General features: G+C 33.1%; 2 protein-coding genes across 2 annotated transcripts; both read left to right on the top strand.

The window, feature by feature from the left end:
* The first annotated feature begins 521 nt into the window (after positions 1-521).
* Positions 522-9,059, top strand: LOC101252129 (protein LATERAL BRANCHING OXIDOREDUCTASE 1). The gene is made up of 4 exons (XM_004249037.5): positions 522-948; positions 7,719-7,966; positions 8,038-8,365; positions 8,666-9,059. The coding sequence occupies exons 1-4, from the start codon at positions 733-735 to the stop codon at positions 8,915-8,917; spliced, it is 1,044 nt and encodes a 347-aa protein (XP_004249085.1). The 5' UTR covers positions 522-732; the 3' UTR covers positions 8,918-9,059.
* Positions 9,060-14,521: 5,462 nt separating this feature from the next.
* Positions 14,522-17,215, top strand: LOC101251829 (laccase-4-like). Its single transcript, XM_004249036.4, has 6 exons — positions 14,522-14,686; positions 14,771-14,922; positions 15,173-15,417; positions 15,501-15,629; positions 15,843-16,769; positions 16,866-17,215. Exons 1-6 carry the CDS (start codon positions 14,600-14,602, stop codon positions 16,994-16,996), a joined length of 1,671 nt encoding a protein of 556 aa, XP_004249084.1. The 5' UTR covers positions 14,522-14,599; the 3' UTR covers positions 16,997-17,215.
* Positions 17,216-20,928: the final 3,713 nt, after the last annotated feature.

Raw genomic sequence — 20,928 nt, 5'->3', positions numbered from 1 at the left:
TGCTTACGTCCTACCCTCATTGGAACAGTTATAAAAGGCTAGAGGTATACTAGACTTAGTTGATTGGTGGAGGTCTAATTCAACACTTTTCCAACAAGAAGATCATTTTAAACAAAAAAATAATAATTTGTGTACTTTATTTGAAAGCATCATAAAAAATGGGGATAAGACATCATCCAAAGACTATGATCAAAATTAGAGAGACACACCTTAGCTAAACAAATATCTTATTACCTCTCAACTCATTTTTTTGATAATTTTATACATTTTCTGACTTAAGTGGCATATAGTTGAGACACGTGGAAGATGTTTGGATACCACATAGGCCAAAAAGATATATAAAATTACAAAAAAAAAAATATGGATTCAAGGGAGCAATATAACCTTAGTTTAATTAAGACGTGTCTCTGAGATTTCGATCATAGCATAAGGGATACTTAAATTATAAATGTCCCTACCGTGAAGATATTTTTGAACTTAACTACTAACAAATGACATTTTTATTCAATAATTGTAGTTTTAAATATTGTTGATACTTTTTCGTTTTAAAAGTCAAAAATCAATAAATTCTCATCAGATTTAAAAACCAAATTTCATTGCCAAACACTATTTTCAAGGGCCTACTGTCCAATCACCCCATCTATGTATTGATTTTCTTGGGATATATTTGAGAAACAAAGCAAAACAGTAAGATGTGCAACCACCTAACATTTGCTTCGTACAAAAAAAATTATGGCTGAAACTCAAGAAACAGTTTCCAAATCAGTACAAGAACTAGCAAATACCAATCAAGTTCCAGAAAAGTATATTTATGCACAAGGATCAATCAATACCTATCCTCTTTTGTTCGATGTGCCACAAGTTGATCTTAGCCTTCTCACATCCCCTAACAGACAACAACAGCTCAACAAACTTCAATCAGGTCTCAAGTCTTGTGGCTGTATCCAGGTCTGATTTTTTTTAAAATTTTTTTTTGCTTGGCTTGTGATCGAAGAAAGTGAAGTAGGGAAAATCTAAGTAGCTCAGTTAGCTTAATTTATAATTTTTTGGTTGTGAGAGTTCGATTTCTCACCTTGTAATATCCTCCCTTGTTTTTCCTTCTCCGTGACCGGATTTAGGTGAGAGGGAGGTACTCATTTGAACACCCTCCGTGCATATACAAAATTTGGATCTTTTAAACTCAAGACTAAGGTTGACTTATAAACTTGAGATGATCCAAAAGTGAAAAACTAAATGGAAGTGTTTAGTTGCCAGTTGAGACCAAGTTAATGTTGTGTTTTAGCAAGTGTGAATGAGAAAAGAAAAGAGAAAATATCAAAAGTGAGGGAACTACTTTGGAGAGAAAATGAAAAGTCATTTGCAAAGTGCAAATGAAAAGTCATTTCTTATAAATTTGCAGGTAACGGTAACATTCCGAAAAGTTGTTACTCTTTCCGAAAAGTCGTTACTGTTGTGCGGAATTTGAGATAATACGAGAAAATATAAACGCGAAAAACAAGACAACAGATTTACGTGGTTCACCAATAAATTGGCTACGTCCACGGGAAGAGAGGGAGCAGTTTTATTATGGAGAGGCAAAAACAGAATTACAGAATAGGGTTTGCCATAGCGTCTATTCTATTTGTAGCGGGTTTGATTCAAGGCATTCAACAGTTACTTTTCGAAAAGTCGTTACTTTCCAAAAAGTAGTTATTTTCCTAACAGACACAATTTTTCGAAAAGTTGTTATTTTTTCCAAAAGACACAACTTTTTGGATAAAATGGGTCTGAACAGATTTCACTGAACAGACATGTTCCTTGCTGAAAATGGCTATAAAAGGAAGTCAATTTTTGATTTTTAAATCACTGAAATTTTTTTTTGTTTCTCTGCATTTATTTTTCTCTCAAATAAAATCAAAGTGTCGATCGACTGAGTCTGTGTGACTTGTTGCTATTCTTCAGTTCGTTGAAGTTAAAGAAGTTTGAGGTACCGCTATTTCTTTAACAGGTTTAATCCGTTTTATCTTGGGAGAAATTAATCCATAACCTAGGGATTAAATTTCTTAAGGACACACAGTAGTTTCTGTGGACTCGGATTAATTCTTCTATTTTAAATTTTTTCTGCTTCATGTTGTTTCTGTTTCTGTACATTAACTTCATAAATACAAATTATTGTAAGAATAACAATCTTAAGAAATTTAACAGTTTCTGTATTTGAGGTTTCTAGAGATTAAAACCTTTATGGTTTTCTACTCTACTTGAATTTTTAAAATTCATTCGATTAACGACTAAAAGAACATAAAAAACTTTATCGTTAAATCAGAAACAGTTTGTGTAAAGATTTGTTCTTTACTTTAGTATTTTAAATACTTAATTTATCTGCCATTTGTGACAGAAAAAAATGACTAATTCAAGTCAAACAAATGCTGGAACAGTAAGTGCTGCAACAACAACGGTTGCACATAATCGTTCAAATGCTGCCTTAGCACCGGCTGAGAAACCTGCAAAGTTTTCTGGAGTCGACTTTAAGAGATGGCAGCAAAAGATGTTCTTCTATCTCACTACGTTGAGTCTGCAGAAGTTCATCAATGAGAATGTTCCTGTTATGTCAGATGAAACTCCGGCTGATGAACGATTCTTGGTAACAGAAGCATGGACACACTCAGATTTTTTGTGTAAAAATTATATTTTGAGTGGTCTGCAAGATGATCTGTACAATGTGTACAGCAATGCAAAACCTCAAAAGAACTCTGGGATGCTTTAGAAAAGAAATACAAAACAGAAGATGCCGGAATGAAGAAATTCATTGTGGCAAAATTTTTGGACTTTAAGATGATAGACAGTAAGACTGTCGTCACCCAAGTTCAAGAATTGCAGGTCATAATTCATGATCTCCTTGCTGAAGGATTAATTGTGAATGATGCTTTTCAAGTGGTTGCAATTATTGAAAAGTTACCTCCATTGTGGAAGGACTTTAAAAACTACTTGAAATACAAACGCAAGGAGATGACTGTTGAAGATCTCACAGTAAGGTTGAGAATCGAAGAGGATAATAAGGCTTCGGAAAAGAATCTGGAGTAAATTTTGTTGAAGAAGATTCCACAAAATTAAAGAAAAGAAAGAAAGCATTTGGTCCAAAAAGCAATCCTCCTAAGAAATTCAATGGAAACTGCTTTAATTGTGGTAAACATGGTCATAGGGCTAATGAATGCCGGGGTTCTAAGAAGGACAAGAAAAAGAAGGATCAAGCAAACTTGGCTGAATCCAAAGGAGAAATGGATGATCTCTGTGCAATGCTTTCTGAATGTAACTTGGTTGGAAATCCAAGAGAATGGTGGATAGATTCTGGTGCCTCATGCCATGTTTGTGCCAACAAAGAATTATTTTCATCATATACTCCAGCATTTACAGATGAAAAATTGTTTATGGCAAACTCCGCTGTTGCAAAGGTGGAAGGAACTGACAAAGTCCTATTAAAGATGACATCAGACAAGGTGGTGACTTTGAATAGGGTCTCATATGTTCCAGAATTGAGAAAGAATTTAGTTTCAATTCCAGTTCTGACCAAGAATGGATTTGAATGTGTATTTGTTTCTGATAAAGTAGTAGTAAGCAAAAATGATATGTATGTAGGAAAAGGCTTACCTTAGTGATTGTAATTGCAGTTGATATGAATAAAGATTTTGCTTCTTCTTACTTGCTTGAGTCTAAATGTTTATGGCATGAACGTTTGGGACACGTTAATAACAAAACCTTGAGAAAACTGATTAACTTAAATATTTTGCCAAAATTTGAGTGCAATAAATCATAATGTCAAATTTGTGTTGAATCTAAGTATGCTAAGCATTCTTATAAATCTGTTGAAAGGAATTCAAATTTTTTAGAATTGATTCACACTGATATTTGTGACATGAAGTCAACACCATCACGTGGTGGGAAAAAGTATTTCATAACTTTTATTGACGATTGCACTAGATATTGTTATGTCTATTTGCTAAATAGTAAGGATGAAGCAATAGATGCATTTAGGCAATATAAAACTGAAGTTGAAAATCAGTTAGATAAAAAGATCAAAATGATCAGAAGTGATAGAGGTGGAGAATATGAATCTCCATTTGCAGAAATATGTTTAGAAAATGGAATAATCCATCAAACTACTGCTCCCTACACTCCTCAGTCTAATGGAATTGCAGAAAGAAAAAATCGAACTTTAAAAGAAATGATGAATGCATTACTTATAAGTTCAGGTTTACCACAGAACTTGTGGGGGGAAGCTATCCTTACATCAAATCAGATACTTAATAGAGTGCCTCACTCAAAGACAAATGTAATTCCATATGAGAAATGGAAAGGTAGAAAACTCAATTTGAAATATTTCAAAGTGTGGGGGTGTCTAGCCAAAGTCCAAGTTCCTATACCTAAGAGGGTAAAAATAGAACCTAAGATTGTGGATTGTGTATTCATTGGATATGCCACAAACAGTAAGGCATGTCGTTTTTTGGTTCATAAGTCAGAACATCCGGATATTCATGATAATACGGTAATGGAATCAGATAGTGCTGAATTTTTTGAACATATCTATCCGTATAAAACTAGACTTGAGTCATCTAGTGGGGGATCTAAACAACCCAGAGAAGAACCAAAAGAGAATGAACAAAATGAAGAAAGTCCAAGACGCAGTAAACGTCAAAAGACATGTACTTCATTTGGATCAGATTTTGTAACATCTCTTCTTGAAAGTGAGCCTCAAACATTCAAGGAAGCACTCTTGGAAGGAGGCTGTTAATAGTGAAATTGAATCAATCTTAAGCAATCATACTTGGGAGTTGGTTGATCTTCCTCCAGGGAACAAACCGTTGGGTTCAAAATGGATCTTTAAAAGGAAGATGAAAGACGATGGAACTATTGACAAATATAAAGCAAGACTTGTTGTCAAAGGTTTTAGACAAAAAGAAAGTCTTGATTATTTTGACACATATTCGCCAGTGACTAGGATTACATCAATTCGGATGTTAATTGCACTAGCTGCAGTATACGGTCTTGAAATTCATCAAATGGATGTGAAAACAGCCTTCTTAAATGGAGAGCTTGAAGAGGAAATTTACATAGAACAACCTGAGGGTTTTGTAGTTCCTGGTAAAGAAAAGAAAGTGTGCAAACTTATTAAGTCACTTTATGGGCTAAAACAAGCACCAAAACAATGGCATGCAAAGTTTGATCAAACCATGTTGGCAAATGGATTTAAGATCAATGAATGTGATAAATGTGTTTACATTAAAGATACTCCAACTCAGGAAGTTATTTTATGCCTATATGTAGATGATATGCTTATAATGAGCAAAGACATTGCTAATATAAAAGCTACAAAGCGTATGCTTGCTAGTAAGTTTGATATGAAAGATTTAGGAGTTGCTGATGTGATATTAGGAATTAAAATTCTTAAAACTCCTAATGGTCTAGCATTGTCTCAAACTCATTATATTCAAAAGATACTTGAAAAATTCAAATTTTTGAATTTTAAAAGGGCAAAGACTCCAATTGATGTAAATCTTCATCTTGCAAAGAATAAAGGCGAAAGTCAGTCTCAATTGGACTATGCTAGCGTATTGGGAAGCTTAATGTATGTCATGACTTGTACACGACCAGACATAGCTTGCGCTACCAGTAAACTGAGTCGATACACAAGTAATCCTAATCATAATCATTGGTTAGCAATGAAGAGAGTTTTGGGATACTTAGATGACACTCAAAACTATGCTTTACATTACAACAAATATCCAGCCGTTCTTGAAGGATATAGTGATGCAAATTGGATTACTGGGTCAACTGAAACAAAATCCACAAGTGGATACGTTTTTACTATTGGCGGAGGAGCAATATCTTGGAAATCATCCAAACAAACATGTATAGCTCGCTCTACAATGGAGTCTGAATTCATTGCTTTAGACAAGGCAGGTGAAGAAGCTGAATGGCTCCGGAATTTCTTAGAAGATATTCCATTTTGGCCCAAACCAATGGCCCCTATATGCATACATTGTGATAGTCAAGCTGCAATAGGAAGGGCTGGAAGCATTATGTATAACGGCAAGTCTCGTCACATAAGACGAAGACATAACTCTGTGAGACAACTACTCTCTAGTGGAATTATCACAATTGACTATGTGAAGTCAAAAGATAATGTGTCGGATCCACTTACAAAAGGCCTAAATAGAGAGGGAGTTGAGAATCATCGACGGGAATGGAACTATGGCTGAGAACAAGTCATCGTGGCGGTAACTCTACCTAGAAGACTGGAAATCCCAAGATCTACGTTCAAGGAGATAAAACAAAGTCATTGATGACGGTTCAACATATTATTATTATTTTATGGTCCATTCTCATGATGAGACAATGTTTAGTAACTAGGATAAAGACATAAGGACTTTTTAATGGTTTCTAAGTTTGATACAAGGAATATCAAATGGTGTATCTATGGGATAACACATTTAGAAATCACCTATGTAAGTGTGAAGTGTAAGGCGCTTCAAGGAGAATCCGGTAAGGCCAGTTCTTTAAGCACTTACTATCCAAGATGTGTTCATGGCTGAAACGAACAAAACAATGAGAACTAAGAACAGTTCAAGGGTTGATTGTGTGACATATGTTGTCTAGGTATACACCAAAGCTCGACGGTTCAAAGATATCAAATCTACCGATTGACCGAGTATATCCGATATATGTTCACTACGGAAAGTTTAAAGGGAAACCTACTTATCCAGATACGATTAACCTTTACCTACAAGACACACAAGTTTTTTCATGCATATGTTTTAACAATAGCCTTCCCCATTCATGTGGGGGATTGTTGGGTTTTAGCAAGTGTGAATGAGAAAAGAAAAGAGAAAATATCAAAAGTGAGGGAACTACTTTGGAGAGAAAATGAAAAGTCATTTGCAAAGTGCAAATGAAAAGTCATTTCTTATAAATTTGCAGGTAACGGTAACATTCCGAAAAGTTGTTACTCTTTCCGAAAAGTCGTTACTTTCAAAAAAGTAGTTATTTTCCTAACAGACACAATTTTTCGAAAAATTGTTATTTTTTCCAAAAGACACAACTTTCTGGATAAAATGGGTCTGAACAGATTTCACTGAACAGACATGTTCCTTGCTGAAAATGGCTATAAAAGGAAGTCAATTTTTGATTTTTTAATCACTGAAATTTTTTTTTTGTTTCTCTGCATTTATTTTTCTCTCAAATAAAATCAAAGTGTCGATCGACTGAGTCTGTGTGACTTGTTGCTATTCTTCAGTTCGTTGAAGTTAAAGAAGTTTGAGGTAACGCTATTTCTTTAACAGGTTTAATCCGTTTTATCTTGGGAGAAATTAATCCATAACCTTGGGTACTTTGAGGGGATTAAATTTCTTAAGGACACACAGTAGTTTCTGTGGACTCGGATTAATTCTTCTATTTTAAATTTTTTCTGCTCCATCTTGTTTCTGTTTCTGTTCATTAACTTCATAAATACAAATTATTGTAAGAATAACTGTTAAAGTGTCTATACGCGCACTCTCAAAATAACTGAATATCATGTTAGAGTGTTTGTTTCCGCTATGTCAAAGTAAGAGTAGTAAAAGAAAAAGGGTATCACTAGGGGATGATAGTAAACTAGTACTAACAGAAACAGACATGAACACAAAATCTATATTCTCTCTGCACTTTTGTTTGCATTATCCGTTTAACATATGAAATTGGAAATTCAGGTCATAAATCATGGAATGGAAGATTCATTTCTTGACAAAGTGCGTGAAATAAGCAAAAAGTTCTTTGCTCTTCCAACTGAAGAGAAGCTTAAATATGCAAGAACAGTTAATCAAATTGAAGGATACGGAAATGATAAAGTTCTTACAGATAAGCAAAGGCTTGATTGGTCCGATAGACTGTGTCTAAATGTGTTCCCTGAAGATATAAGAGAACTCCGATTCTGGCCACAAAAACCTGAATGTTTTAGGTACATCCTTTGCTTTACTCTGCATTGAACAAGTTAGACACACACAGGGCTAACAGATAACTTCTTGGCAGGGAAGTTTTTGAAGAATATATGAAGAATATGAAGTTGTTGAGTGAGTCCCTCCTAAAGGCCATGGCAGCGTCATTGAACGTGGAGGAGAATTGCTTTCTGGACCAGTGTGGAGAACGTGGGATGACTACTGCAAGATTCAACTTCTACCCTCCGTGTCCAAGACCTGATGTGGTACTCGGAGTCAAACAACATGCTGATGCATCGGCCATTACCATCCTGTTGCAAGACAAAGAAGTTGAAGGGCTTCAGGTTCTCAAAGATGATCAATGGTTCAGAGTGCCTGTTGTCCCATATGGTTTACTCATCAATGTTGGAGATCAAGTTGAGGTAAGTATAAACTAAATAATGTTGAAGGACTTGAAATGCATTGGAGTTATTTTGACTGATAATACGTCTTTTGGTAAGATGCGATTCTTTTATGAAGAGATGCAAGGGGATATCTACTCTGAAATCAGCACCTTCAATAGCGTGCCTCGAACTTATTTTTCCTATCCAAAACTCTTTTTCTTCTTCAATCATTAATTGTTGCGACTTGAATTGGTTGTTGATATGATTAGATGTTCTTCTTTAGCATCACCATGTTGTACAAACTAGTGAAGTTCTCAGAATTATTATTCCTTGCTGCAGGTAATGAGCAATGGCATCTTTAAAAGCCCGGTGCACAGGGTGGTGACGAATGCAGAACGAGAAAGAAATAGCCTTGCTGTCTTCATTATGCCAGATGTACATGTTGGGATTGGACCAGTAGAGAAGCTTATCAACGAGGAAAGGCCGAGAGGGTACAAGGACATTAAGAATTATGTTGCTCTCTTCTTCCAAAGCTATCAGCAGGGGAAAATACCAATAGAAGCAGCAAAGATAAGCCAAGAATTTCATTAGCTGATGTTGGTTCCTTCTTTTCCTCTATTTGTATGTTCACTAGTCGTGGTTGCCTGTGCTGCGCACGAGCCCAACACTAAGATCTGGACATGCTCTAAGAAGGGCAAGCTCTTGAATATAAGCAAGACAACGGATTGATCTACAACCTATTGTTATTCATTTACGAAATATACTAAATGCATAATATGTACCAAAAATAGGAGTAAGGTGCGCGTACACCTAACCTTCCTAAACCTTACTTGTGAGACTAAACTGATTATATTATTGCTGTGCCGAAAGAACAGAATAATTCTCTAAGTAGAAGAAGGAAGAAACAAATAACTGCTAACGCGCGTACATGAACAGTTCATTTCTTTGAGTGTTTGTTAATAATTCAAATAGAACAAAAGTGGAGATTGCAGCGTTTAAACAATCTACAAATTGCAGTTAAATAACCAAAAACATAATGGACAAATTTCTAGTGATATTTACTCTTTGATGAATGTGATGTTCAGGTCAGCTTTTACGCATCTCAACTAATTTTACAATATACTTGTTACCTCCCACCAACAACATTATTAGGTAACTCTGTCTATCCAGGCTCATACGAGGTAAAGACGGGTCATAAGTTGAAAGGTTAGGTAACAAATTGAGTCGAGCATAAAACATTGTTGTTATTAAATATAATCCAAGTAGTGCTTTTTTCAAATATGACATTGTTACTCTGATTTGATTTTTTTTTTCACTCCTTTAAATAAGGACACTGCTTATAGAAAATTTTGTCAATAAAGAGGTGTGAGTAATTAACAATTAACAACTCCATAGTACATAAATTCCTTTATTTACATTTGAATTCTCTATTTTAATTTAATTTATCGTTTTATAATTTCTTTATTGAAATTGGTTGTAAGAGAGGAGAATGATTAGGTTAATCTTAGCTTTGAAACAATGTAATATAATGTCTTCCATATAGCAAACATCAAAATAATATAGAAAACCAATTAACTCAATATTGGTTGGTATATTACCTATTATCCCCTAAACAAGTTATGCAATATTATGATTACTTCTCCTACATACGCAAAATATAAAAACAAAAAATCGAATTTCTCTCTCAATATTTTTCCCTTCTTTTTTCCAATAATTACTACATAATTTTCATCCAAGTTGGTGAAGTAACTCCTCCTTGGGAAGAGTGGTAGGGGTGGAGAGAAAAAGCAATTATGTGTAAAGGTAATGTGATGACGTAGGAATATGTTTATATTAACAATATATAATTTAATAATATCATATGAGAATAATATTTTTTACGTTGTTATATTTTAAATAATAACTATTATCTCCATTGGTTTACTAAAAATAGTTATATCAAAATAATTTGATTTTTGACAATTAGAGAGTTGATTCCTTTCAATTATTTGTTTACATCTTATGCTAATCAACATGAGAGGAGATTAATAAAAGGGTAAACAAGAGTAAAGTAACAAAATTGGGATTAAAAAATAAAATAATTTATTTTAATTTATTATTTTATTAAAAGTGTGCAAAATATAAATGTGACAAAAAAAAAAGGAGGAACTAATATGTTTCTTTTTTCTCTCTTCTTCTTCTTCTTATGATAATAATAGCTATAATACTCTCAAAGTTTTACCAAAGGAAAGTTTGTGATTCAAATCTCTCTTTTGATTTTTGAAAAATCTTGTTATTAATTCTAGTAGCAAAAAAAGAATAAAAAGTTAATTCCTTACTTTAGGTGCTTTTTCTTTTCTTTCAATTTCCCTTTTTGTTTTGTTTATTTTCATTTCACTTTCTTTTCCTTTAATATAATATGCTGAAAATAGAGGTTTTTTTAAAAATTATTTGAATAAAGCTACTGCACTTTGCCTAAGTATCGTAAAAAGTCAGTAATAATCTTTTAAAACCAAGGAGTCATGCTGGCGTATTTAGAGGAAGGGTTTCGTGGGTTCACGTGAATCCATGCTTCCCTTTCTAGATTATATATATTAGAGTTATATTTTTTTAAGAGAAATATTTAAAAATATGAAGGTATGAATCCATGTTAACAGTAGCATATAATAATAATTCAAGTTAACAGTAGCATATAATAATACGATGATGATTGAGTGCACCTCTTTAAGCAAAAATATAAATTTAAAATTTATATTTATCTTACTTTTGTTAGTAACACTTCAAGTGGTTATCGGTGACACTTTTGATGTGTTAATCAATTTTTGTTTGTTTTTTAGCTTTAGTCTTTCAAAATTTTCAAGTGTTTAACATTGGAAATTCCAAAAAAAAAATTAGCACGGTAAAATTTTTATATAATTAAGTCAAATATGTATATTAAAGTTTAAAATTAGTAGTATTATATATGTTGGACTTATAATTTTAAATTTAGCGATTCAATGTTAAGAACATAAAGATCTAACCAATCAAATTATATACTAAGTACATCTTTTGGTTATAATGCACTCATCCTTCTGAAATTCTAAATATGCCGCGAGCACCTCATGCACTAAGTAGGTGTTTCGATTTAGGTTAAGTTGAGATTAGGAAAAAATAATTTTCGAAGTTGAAGTTGAGAAATGATATTACAGAAATTGAAATTATATTTTAACAATCAATTTTCCAAATGTGAATGAAATCTCATTTTTAAAAAACTTACCAATAAACCTATCCACCAAATTATTTTTTTTTATAAAAGAAATAATAATAAAGGAAAATGTTTAAATACCTTTCAAAATTGTTTTTTGTGACTTACTTTTTTGACAGCGACATTAAAAGTTAGTGGAAGTTAATTGAAGAGCTTATCTAATTTTGTTGCATGTGGGGACATGAAGAAACACAAGAATCATATGGATTTTGACAGTCATTAAATATTACATAATCAAATCGGAAAAATGACTTAACTAATTAATTTCCTCACACCTTTTAACTTTTTATTTCTTATTTGGTGTTTGCGGTGTTTTAAAAGAAGGGGTGTGAGGTGGGACGTTTTATATAGTATAGAGCGAGAAGTAAGTCTCGAGACATGGGGGCGTAAGTCCCATGGATCTATGGGGCATAGTTTCATGTATATTCAATCTTATAATTTTGTTACTAATAAAATTAGCAAAAGTAAACCTTTTAATGATTTATGATTTTTTATTTCAGATAAGTATAAATAATCAATAATGAAGAAAAAAAATATTATAATTAGTATTTGAGAAATATCATTGCACCAACAGTAAAAATATGATTTAAAGTAAAAATAAGTTATAAATATGATTAAAAACGCCCCGATGTATGTTTTTACGTCAGGACTTACGTTTTTATGCTCAGAGCGTATGCCTCAAATTTTTGGATTTACGCCTTATGAATCTACGTCTTCATTTACGCCCCGGGTGTTTTTGCTACACTCTGCCCCCAGACTTGTCCAAAAACGTTTTTTAAAACACTAAATATTCGAGTAAATTGAATTTACGCATGTTCAACCACATTAGGAGTAAAAACATTCTATATCTAAAACTATATACTCCATTTATTGTATGAGAATGTAAATTATGTGGTGAACACAATAAAGAAGCTTTCTATATCAGTTAAGAAGCAACATTTTTGAATTCTTCGTTCATTGTATCGACCAACCCAAACCCCATAATTGTCACCAATAAAAGTTAAGATGAAGCATATTTCATTCAAATATTCTAATTAAAGATGAAAAAATATGTATCACGCCCGCCTTCCACTCCCTCAAAGGAAAATAGCTTTGATAGAATATAATAGAATCGATAATTCATGTTTTGATGATAGACAAGAAGCACAAATAATCAATAGTAAATATACGCAGCAAAAGAAGCCAAGATCGAGTCCAAGATCGAGTAAAATGGGTCAGCCAAGTAATCAAGAAAATAGAGTTATTTGTCAAAGCCAAAAATAATATATTAAAGGTATAAGTTGATACAAATAAGGAAAACCTTAAATATATTATTAAGGAAGGAAGTTGTATATAATAAGGATTGTACTTTAAAAGGAAATCTTTGCTTAATAATAACTTCCTTACCTTATCTGATAAGGACTGAAGGCAAAAGTAGGGGTAGACATTCGGTTTTTCGGTTCGGTTCGGTTTTTTTTTCGGTTTTCGGTTTTTGTAAATTGCGTACCGAATACCGAACCGAAATATTTCGATTCGGTTCGGTTTTTGTTAATTCGGTTCGGTTTTTATTAATTCGGCTCGGTTTTTTAATGGGCCTGTTTAGTGGGCTTTTTAAAATTTTAAACTTTACAATTTTTTCAATTTTTTGTTTCATACTTTCATTTTTCAACTTAATGGCTGCTGCTGAGTGCTGTCGCGGCTGGCGGCTGGTTGCTGCTATTTGCGGCTGGCGGGCGGCGGCTGGTTGCTGCTGTGCTGCTGGCTGCGGCTGGCTGCTGCTTCCCTTGTTGTGCTGCTGGCGGTGCTTCAGTGAAGACAAGAATGGTTGGAGCTGAAGAGTGATTGGAGTAGAAGAGGAAGAGGAGAAAAGAAGAGGAAGAAGATGAGGAGTGAATTGAAAGGAAAAAAAATCTGGTAGAAAGAGAAAGAGTCAAAGTAGGGTATTAGGGTTTTTACTTTTTTTTTAAAAAAAAAATATTTAATATTAATAATTATTAATTAATATAATATAATTTTTAAATTATTAAATTATAATATAATATTTTGGTTTAAATCGAAATACCGAATTCCAAAGTAATATGTACCGAAAACCGAATCGAAATACCAAAAAATACAAAAAATTAAACCGAATACCGAACCGAAAACCGAAATACCGAAACCAAAATTCTAAAAAAATTCGGTTCGGTTCGGTGTTTCGGTTTTTCGGTGTTTATGCCCACCCCTAGGCAAAAGGAACTCTATAAGAAGAAGAAGACGTTGATGAAGAATACGACGACTTCACGCAGAGAACAAGGGAGAATTATTCATCAAATTGAAGTCTTCAAGGTTGATAGGATTGCTACGTTTAAAACATTCTTGAGTAAGAAGGTTTTATCGTGTAGAACTATTTGTCTTGTTTTTGTTCTTAATTGTAGTTTACAGTTTATTGTACAAAGGGTGGGTTTGGCTCTTTGTAGGGTTGAGTGTTAGCAAGAGTTGTAACAAAAGGTGGGTTTGGCCTTTTGGAGAGATCGATTGGAGTCAATCGAGGGAGTAGTAGAGATAAGACTTTTGATTATTGAGTTGTAATCACAAAATCTTATAGTTGAATTAATAAAACGTGGTTTTTCCTTCCTTGAGTGAGGAAGGTTTTTAATTCAATAAGTGTTTGTGTCTTTATTCTATCTTTACTTAAAAGCAACTTACACGAACCTGGTTCGTGTTCTGGGGTAAGGTTTCTTCAAGCTTAACTTGTAAAATCATATAGTGGTCCACAGAGTTAGTACTTTATGTAACATGCAAGAAATAATTGGGGGTAGAATTACGTACCTAATGAAAGTTTGTTGCTACATATTTTACTATTTTATTTTATTGAATTTGAATGAAAGTTTGTTATTATGATTATTACCTTAGAGAGGGACCCCAATATCCATGTCATCACCAACTAAAGAAAAACGACTCAGCAGCAAATTTTAATTAAATTTTAAAGGACCTTTTTACCTATATATACAACAAGCCTAAAAAACATCTATTACAATTCACAACTGAAAAAAAAAATCAATATTTCTTAATATTAGTAAAAAAAAAAAAAGATGGAGTCTTGGCTTCGTATTTTGTTCTTGTTTGCATGCCTCTTTCCAGCTTTCGTTGAATGCCGGATTCGACGTTACAACTTTAATGTAAGTATTATTAAAAAAAAACGATATCAGTATCGTTTAACTTGTCATAGTGACTAATATAAGAAGATGGTTGGTTTAACACAGGTGATGATGAAGACTACGACTCGGCTGTGTTCTAGCAAGCCCATTGCCACTGTTAATGGTAAATTCCCAGGACCAACAATCTATGCTAGAGAAGGTGACAATGTACTCGTCAATGTTGTTAACCATGTCAAATATAATGTGTCTATCCATTGGTAAGTAATTATTCTTACATTATAGCAATGTTAGTCACAATTTTTATCACCAAGTAATGTTTATTGCATATATTTACCGCGATGACATTTGAGCATGTGATCTAAAGTAATTTTTGAACCACCTTTATTATTGTACTAGAAAATTTTGGTACGTCAAGAGAGTTTCTTAAGTGACGTGATTGTATAAATATTTTAGATACACTAGTGCATTTTTTTTTTTTACACAATGTTTTGATTTGGTGTGTGATAGGCATGGTGTGAGACAACTTAGAACAGGTTGGTCAGATGGACCAGCATATATCACGCAGTGTCCAATTCAGCCAGGTCAAAATTATGTGTACAATTTTACCATCACTGGTCAAAGGGGTACACTCTTTTGGCATGCTCATATACTATGGCTAAGGGCCACTATGCATGGTGCCATTGTCATTTTGCCTAAACTTGGTGTGCCATATCCATTTCCAAAACCTGACCATGAAGCTGTTGTTATTCTAGGTAAAAATATTACAAAATTACTCAATATGAACACTTTGTTACAAAAATGAGATTAAATTAATTATTTTGATGGTGTAATGCAGCTGAATGGTGGAAATCTGATACTGAAGCTGTGATTAATCAAGCCATTAAATCAGGTTTAGCCCCTAATGTTTCTGATGCTCACACAATTAATGGTCATCCTGGAGCCATTTCAAATTGTCCATCCCAAGGTAATACATACAACTAACTATTTTATTTTAAAAATTGGCCATGTTTAACTTCTAAACATTGACCCGTCCAATTAAGTAAAATGATACACAAAGTGATTAAATAGTAACATATTCTGGACACCCTTGGCAGAACAAGGTGTTGTAGCCTAGTGATTTTAAACGGTGTTTAGATGCTCACGTGATGTAGTAATTTTTTGATTTTTGAATATGCAGGTGGATATACATTGAGTGTTGATCCTGGAAAATCCTATATGTTACGAGTAATCAACGCTGCACTCAATGAAGAACTCTTCTTCAAAATTGCTGGTCATAAAATGACAGTGGTCGAAGTAGACGCTACCTATGTTAAACCCTTTAAAACAGATACAATAATAATTGCACCAGGCCAAACCACAAATGTAATTGTCACAGCTGATAAAGGTTCAGGGAAATACATGGTTGCTGCATCTCCCTTCATGGATGCACCTATTGCAGTCGATAACGTGACTGCAACAGCCACGTTACATTATTCGGGTACTCTAGCTAGTTCTATTACTACCCTGACTAAAACTCCGCCTAAAAATGCCACTACTGTAGCTAACAATTTTATTGACTCTCTTCGGAGCCTTAACTCGAAAAAATACCCTGCTAAAGTACCAAAAAAGGTCGATCATTCGTTGTTTTTCACCGTGGGGTTAGGAGTTAACCCCTGTTCTAGTTGTAAACAGGGGAATGGAAGCAGAGTTGTTGCTAGTATAAACAATGTTACATTTGTCATGCCAACAGTAGCTATTTTACAAGCACATTTCTTTGGCATCAAAGGAGTTTATACGACTGATTTTCCTCAAAATCCGCCTTTTAAATTCAACTATACGGGAACACCGCCAACTAATTTGGCTACGATGAGTGGGACTAAGGTTTATCGGTTGCCTTATAACGCGACAGTTCAACTAGTTTTGCAGGATACTGGAATTATATCCCCTGAAAATCATCCAATCCATTTGCACGGTTTCAATTTCTTCGCCGTTGGTAAAGGGATAGGAAATTTTAATCCAAAGAAAGATCCTAACAATTTTAATCTTATTGATCCTGTTGAGAGGAATACAATTGGAGTGCCTTCAGGAGGATGGGTTGCCATAAGATTCCGCGCTGACAATCCAGGTATGTTACCTTTAGTAAAATTACACCAACAGTACAACTTTTTTATACTGGCAGTATATATAACTTAAATTCACGAGACATCTTATGAAAATGCAGGAGTTTGGTTTATGCATTGCCATTTAGAGATTCACACGACGTGGGGATTGAAGATGGCGTTCCTCGTAGATAATGGCAAAGGTCCTAATGAGTCACTTTTGCCCCCTCCAAAGGATCTTCCGAAATGCTAAAAAATATCAACGTAGAAACACGGCGAAGGCTGAAATGAAGAAAAGAGAGTCTATTTAGCAATTATTGTGTCTTAATTCAACCCTTTATTTGAGTAGTTTTTTCTTCGGTAAATTGATTGTATTCGTTTCTTGATTGAAACTGGAAAAGTTCTGCTCAAGCAAATCTCAAAAAAAGATAATATGAAGTTTGAACATTCTTTTTGCGGTTTCTAATAGAAAGTTTTATAATCTTCGTTTCTTCCATCTCTTCTTCTGTTATGACGATTGCTTAAATAAACGAAATTATAGGCCTTTGTGTAAAGGTAGACCTTGTTAGGATCGAATCACACACACTTGATGAATTAAGAATACAAGAACTTTCAAGAGAAAGACTAGAGAGAGAAAGAGAGAAACTAATATTTCGTGGTAACACCCCGTGAGTAAACTTTCACGGCGGTGGAGTACATATATTAATAAATCAGAATATTTTTTGTTACAGAGAATAAATGGAGAATAAATAGTACAACCCCCATAACCCCATGACAACTTCACCCCTGAAGGTTAAACAACATAAACAGTAATATATGACAGTACATCAAATATTAATCAAGCTCCACAACCTAACAGACCTTTGTAATGACAACAATAACTATGTCTTAATTCCTAGCAAGTTGGAGTCAACAACCATTATGACTAGTTAAGGGAAACTAAGTGGTCGAGAAACTCTGGTCCTTAGGTGTAAAACTATAATGAGAAAGACATAAAGGAAATCGAGTTCGTTGAGCAAGTAAAACTCGATCTTGCAGCACGCGGGCACGAGTCTCCCTATATAAAGCAAATTCTTGGGTTAGGGTGAAATTCGGAGATCTACGAAAAAAATCACTCGAAAGGAAGTTATTTCGAAAGCCCTACAAATAAATCCTCCAAATTGATGTCGACTCAGCCAAAGATAAGGCACAATGGAAGATCGCAAAAAAAAAAAAAAAGAGAATAAAATTCATATAGATGATAGCTAATAATCAAGTAGAACATGAAAAATTTAACAACTAACACAAAATGTAGCAGTAAATTGTTTTGAAGAAATAATAGATACAAATTACAATTTATGCAAATTAAAATTCATAGTAGTAAATGATTGAATGTATTGTCAAAGCTTGAATTCGAGCATCTAAAAAGGATACTTAATTATTGAGAGGGAGATTCAAGATTTTAACTTTATGGATTCTGAACTAACAACTATATATTTTTACTTTACATATTAAGTGTATTTCTTAGCGTACACATGTGTAGAATCATCTACACATAAGCTACTGAATGCTGTCGAACCCTCTATTTGTCACTCCATCACAACCTTATGAAACGGAATTGGATCTCCGGAGTGAATTAGATGATGAATTCAAATTCAGGAACTGGATGCAATCCTCAATAGCTTCAACTCTTTGAGAATCAAATGTTTGTGCATGATAAGAACTCGACCTTGCTAAGCTTGTTGATGAGACTACTTTACGTGAATTATTCCTTTTTCTGTAATTCGATTTCGAAAACCAGTTTAGTGCACTGCGCACCTTAGTACCTATATCGTTCAAAAAACTCACTGGAGAAAATCCAGAAGAACTTTGAAAAGTACTCAAAATAGATGAAGAAGTTGTTTTTTTGTTAGTAGAAAATAATTTTGTGGACTTGTTATGGCTAATATTCATGACTCCTTTACTCATTTACTTGGTAGGTTAGAATTGGGAAAATGCATGATAAAAATAAAGGTTATTTATTGAGAATTGAAGATTAAACCTACTTAACCTACCATTCTAATTAATTAATAGGATCATTACAAACTTTACTCATATATTTTACAATTGACTGTGGACCAAACAAGTGTTTAACTCACGTATTTACCTCCCCTTAATGTTAAGCAACACATACTCATATTAAAGGTGTGTTTGACATGAACTATAAGTGTTTCATAAAGAAAAATGTTTTCGTGAAAAATAAATGATAGTTTTTTAACTTATGTTTTAGTGATTGGTAAATAATAAGTAAACACTAAGTAATGTCTTAAAATATGAGTTAATACCTCGGATGGTCACTCGACTATGCACTCTTCTCTCAGAAAGTCACTCAATTTTCAATTTTCACTCAAAAGTCACTCAACTATGCACTTCTTTCTCATAAAGTCACTCAACTTTGAATTTTAACTCAAAAGTCACTCAACTATCCACTCTTTCTTCAAAAAGTCACTCAATCTATTAAATTATTTTTTAAATAAAAATTATTGATATTAATTATTTATATAACAAACCAAAAATTTTAAAAAATAAATTAAACCATTTAGTGATCCACCCACCTAACCTGGCCCATTAAAAAAATATGATGACCCATTTTATTTTGTCTTTAATCCTAAATCAATTCCTCTCTTTAAACCTTGAATTAGGATTAAAGACAAAATAAAATGGGTTATATCATATTTTTTAATGGATCGGGTTAGGTGGGTGGATCACTAAATAATTTAAATGGTATTTTTATTTTTTTAAAAATTTTGGTTTGTTATATAAATAATTAATATCAATAAATTTTAATTAAAAAAACAATTTAATAGATTGAGTGACTTTTTTTAGGAAAGAGTAGACAGTTGAGTGACTTTTGAGTTAAAATTCAAAGTTGAGTGACTTTCTGAGAAACAAGTGCATAGTTGAGTGACTTTCTGAGAAAGAAATGCATAGTTGAGTAACTTTTGAGTGAAAATTGAAAGTTGGATGACTTTCTGAGAGAAGAGTGCATAGTTGAGTGACCATATGAGGTATTACCTCCTTAAAATATATAATCTTTTCAGATACTATGAGAAAGGGGCCGAGGATAGGATGGGGCCAGGAGGTGAGCGTTGGCGTGGGGTCGGGGCGAACCTAGGTTGGAGGATAAGGGGTTAAATTGAAGGGTAACTTGCGAAAATTACATTAGTTTAGAAATAAATTATTTTGATATACGAGCTTGATGTAGAATATATAGTTTATACGCACACACATATAATCTTATATCAAGCTATATATATATTTTATATAAAAATTAAAACAGTATAGTATAAAATAATTGGCGAGCGAGCAACAATAAACCGATATTTTAAAATCCCTCCCAGAGCAATGCTTTTATTTTAAAATCCAACTCTTGTTTTTCTACTTTTTTTTATTCAATTCGACATTTTTTTCCTCCCTTTCATATTTCATAAACTACCTTTTAATAATTTTTCTTAAACAAAATCTTACACAAAATTCTTGTTTCCTTTTTCTAAGATAATTCTTGTTCTATTTTTTGTATTGATTTTTCGCTCTCATATTTAAATATAATTGTTTTTCTTACGACAAGTGTTAAATTTTATATTTTATGATTGATAGTTTAAAAAGTATCTACGATCATAAAATCTTTAATTGACACGACTTAGTCTTTGAAAAATATAAACAATCATGATCTTTCATGCCTATTAATTCTTTCTTTTTCATCAGTATAACTAGAAAAAATAAAAAGGAAAGGAAAAGAACAATTTGTTCTAGCGCACCTTCATTTCAGTTCTCCAATTCAAAAGTGAAATATTCATCCTTCACATTGTTTAACCCTTTTGGTAATTACAGTTGTATGTAAAGTTATATATTGTTTCTCCTTTCTTTTTCTTGAACCAATCCAATTATTTCGATTGACCATTGCATTGAATTGAAAAAACAAATAATATCTTTATTGAGGAATTTTAGCTCGCAATTATGATTTTGATTGATACAAGTTTACTTTAAAAATAATCCATAGCTATAAAAGTCTTAATCCACTACAGCACTACTGGTAATAGCTACATTTCCAGCCCATAAAATCATACACTAATTGCTCATTGTATTGCTTTGGTATTTCTTAAGTGCTACATATATAGTACTACTATCTCCTATGATATTATGTGTGTTGTTTAATTGATTATAAAA

This window comes from Solanum lycopersicum, chromosome 10 (genome assembly GCF_036512215.1).
Source record: "Solanum lycopersicum chromosome 10, SLM_r2.1".
NCBI lineage: Eukaryota > Viridiplantae > Streptophyta > Magnoliopsida > Solanales > Solanaceae > Solanum > Solanum lycopersicum.
Note: the sequence above shows the minus strand (reverse complement) of the source record. Positions and strands in the feature narration are given on the sequence as shown.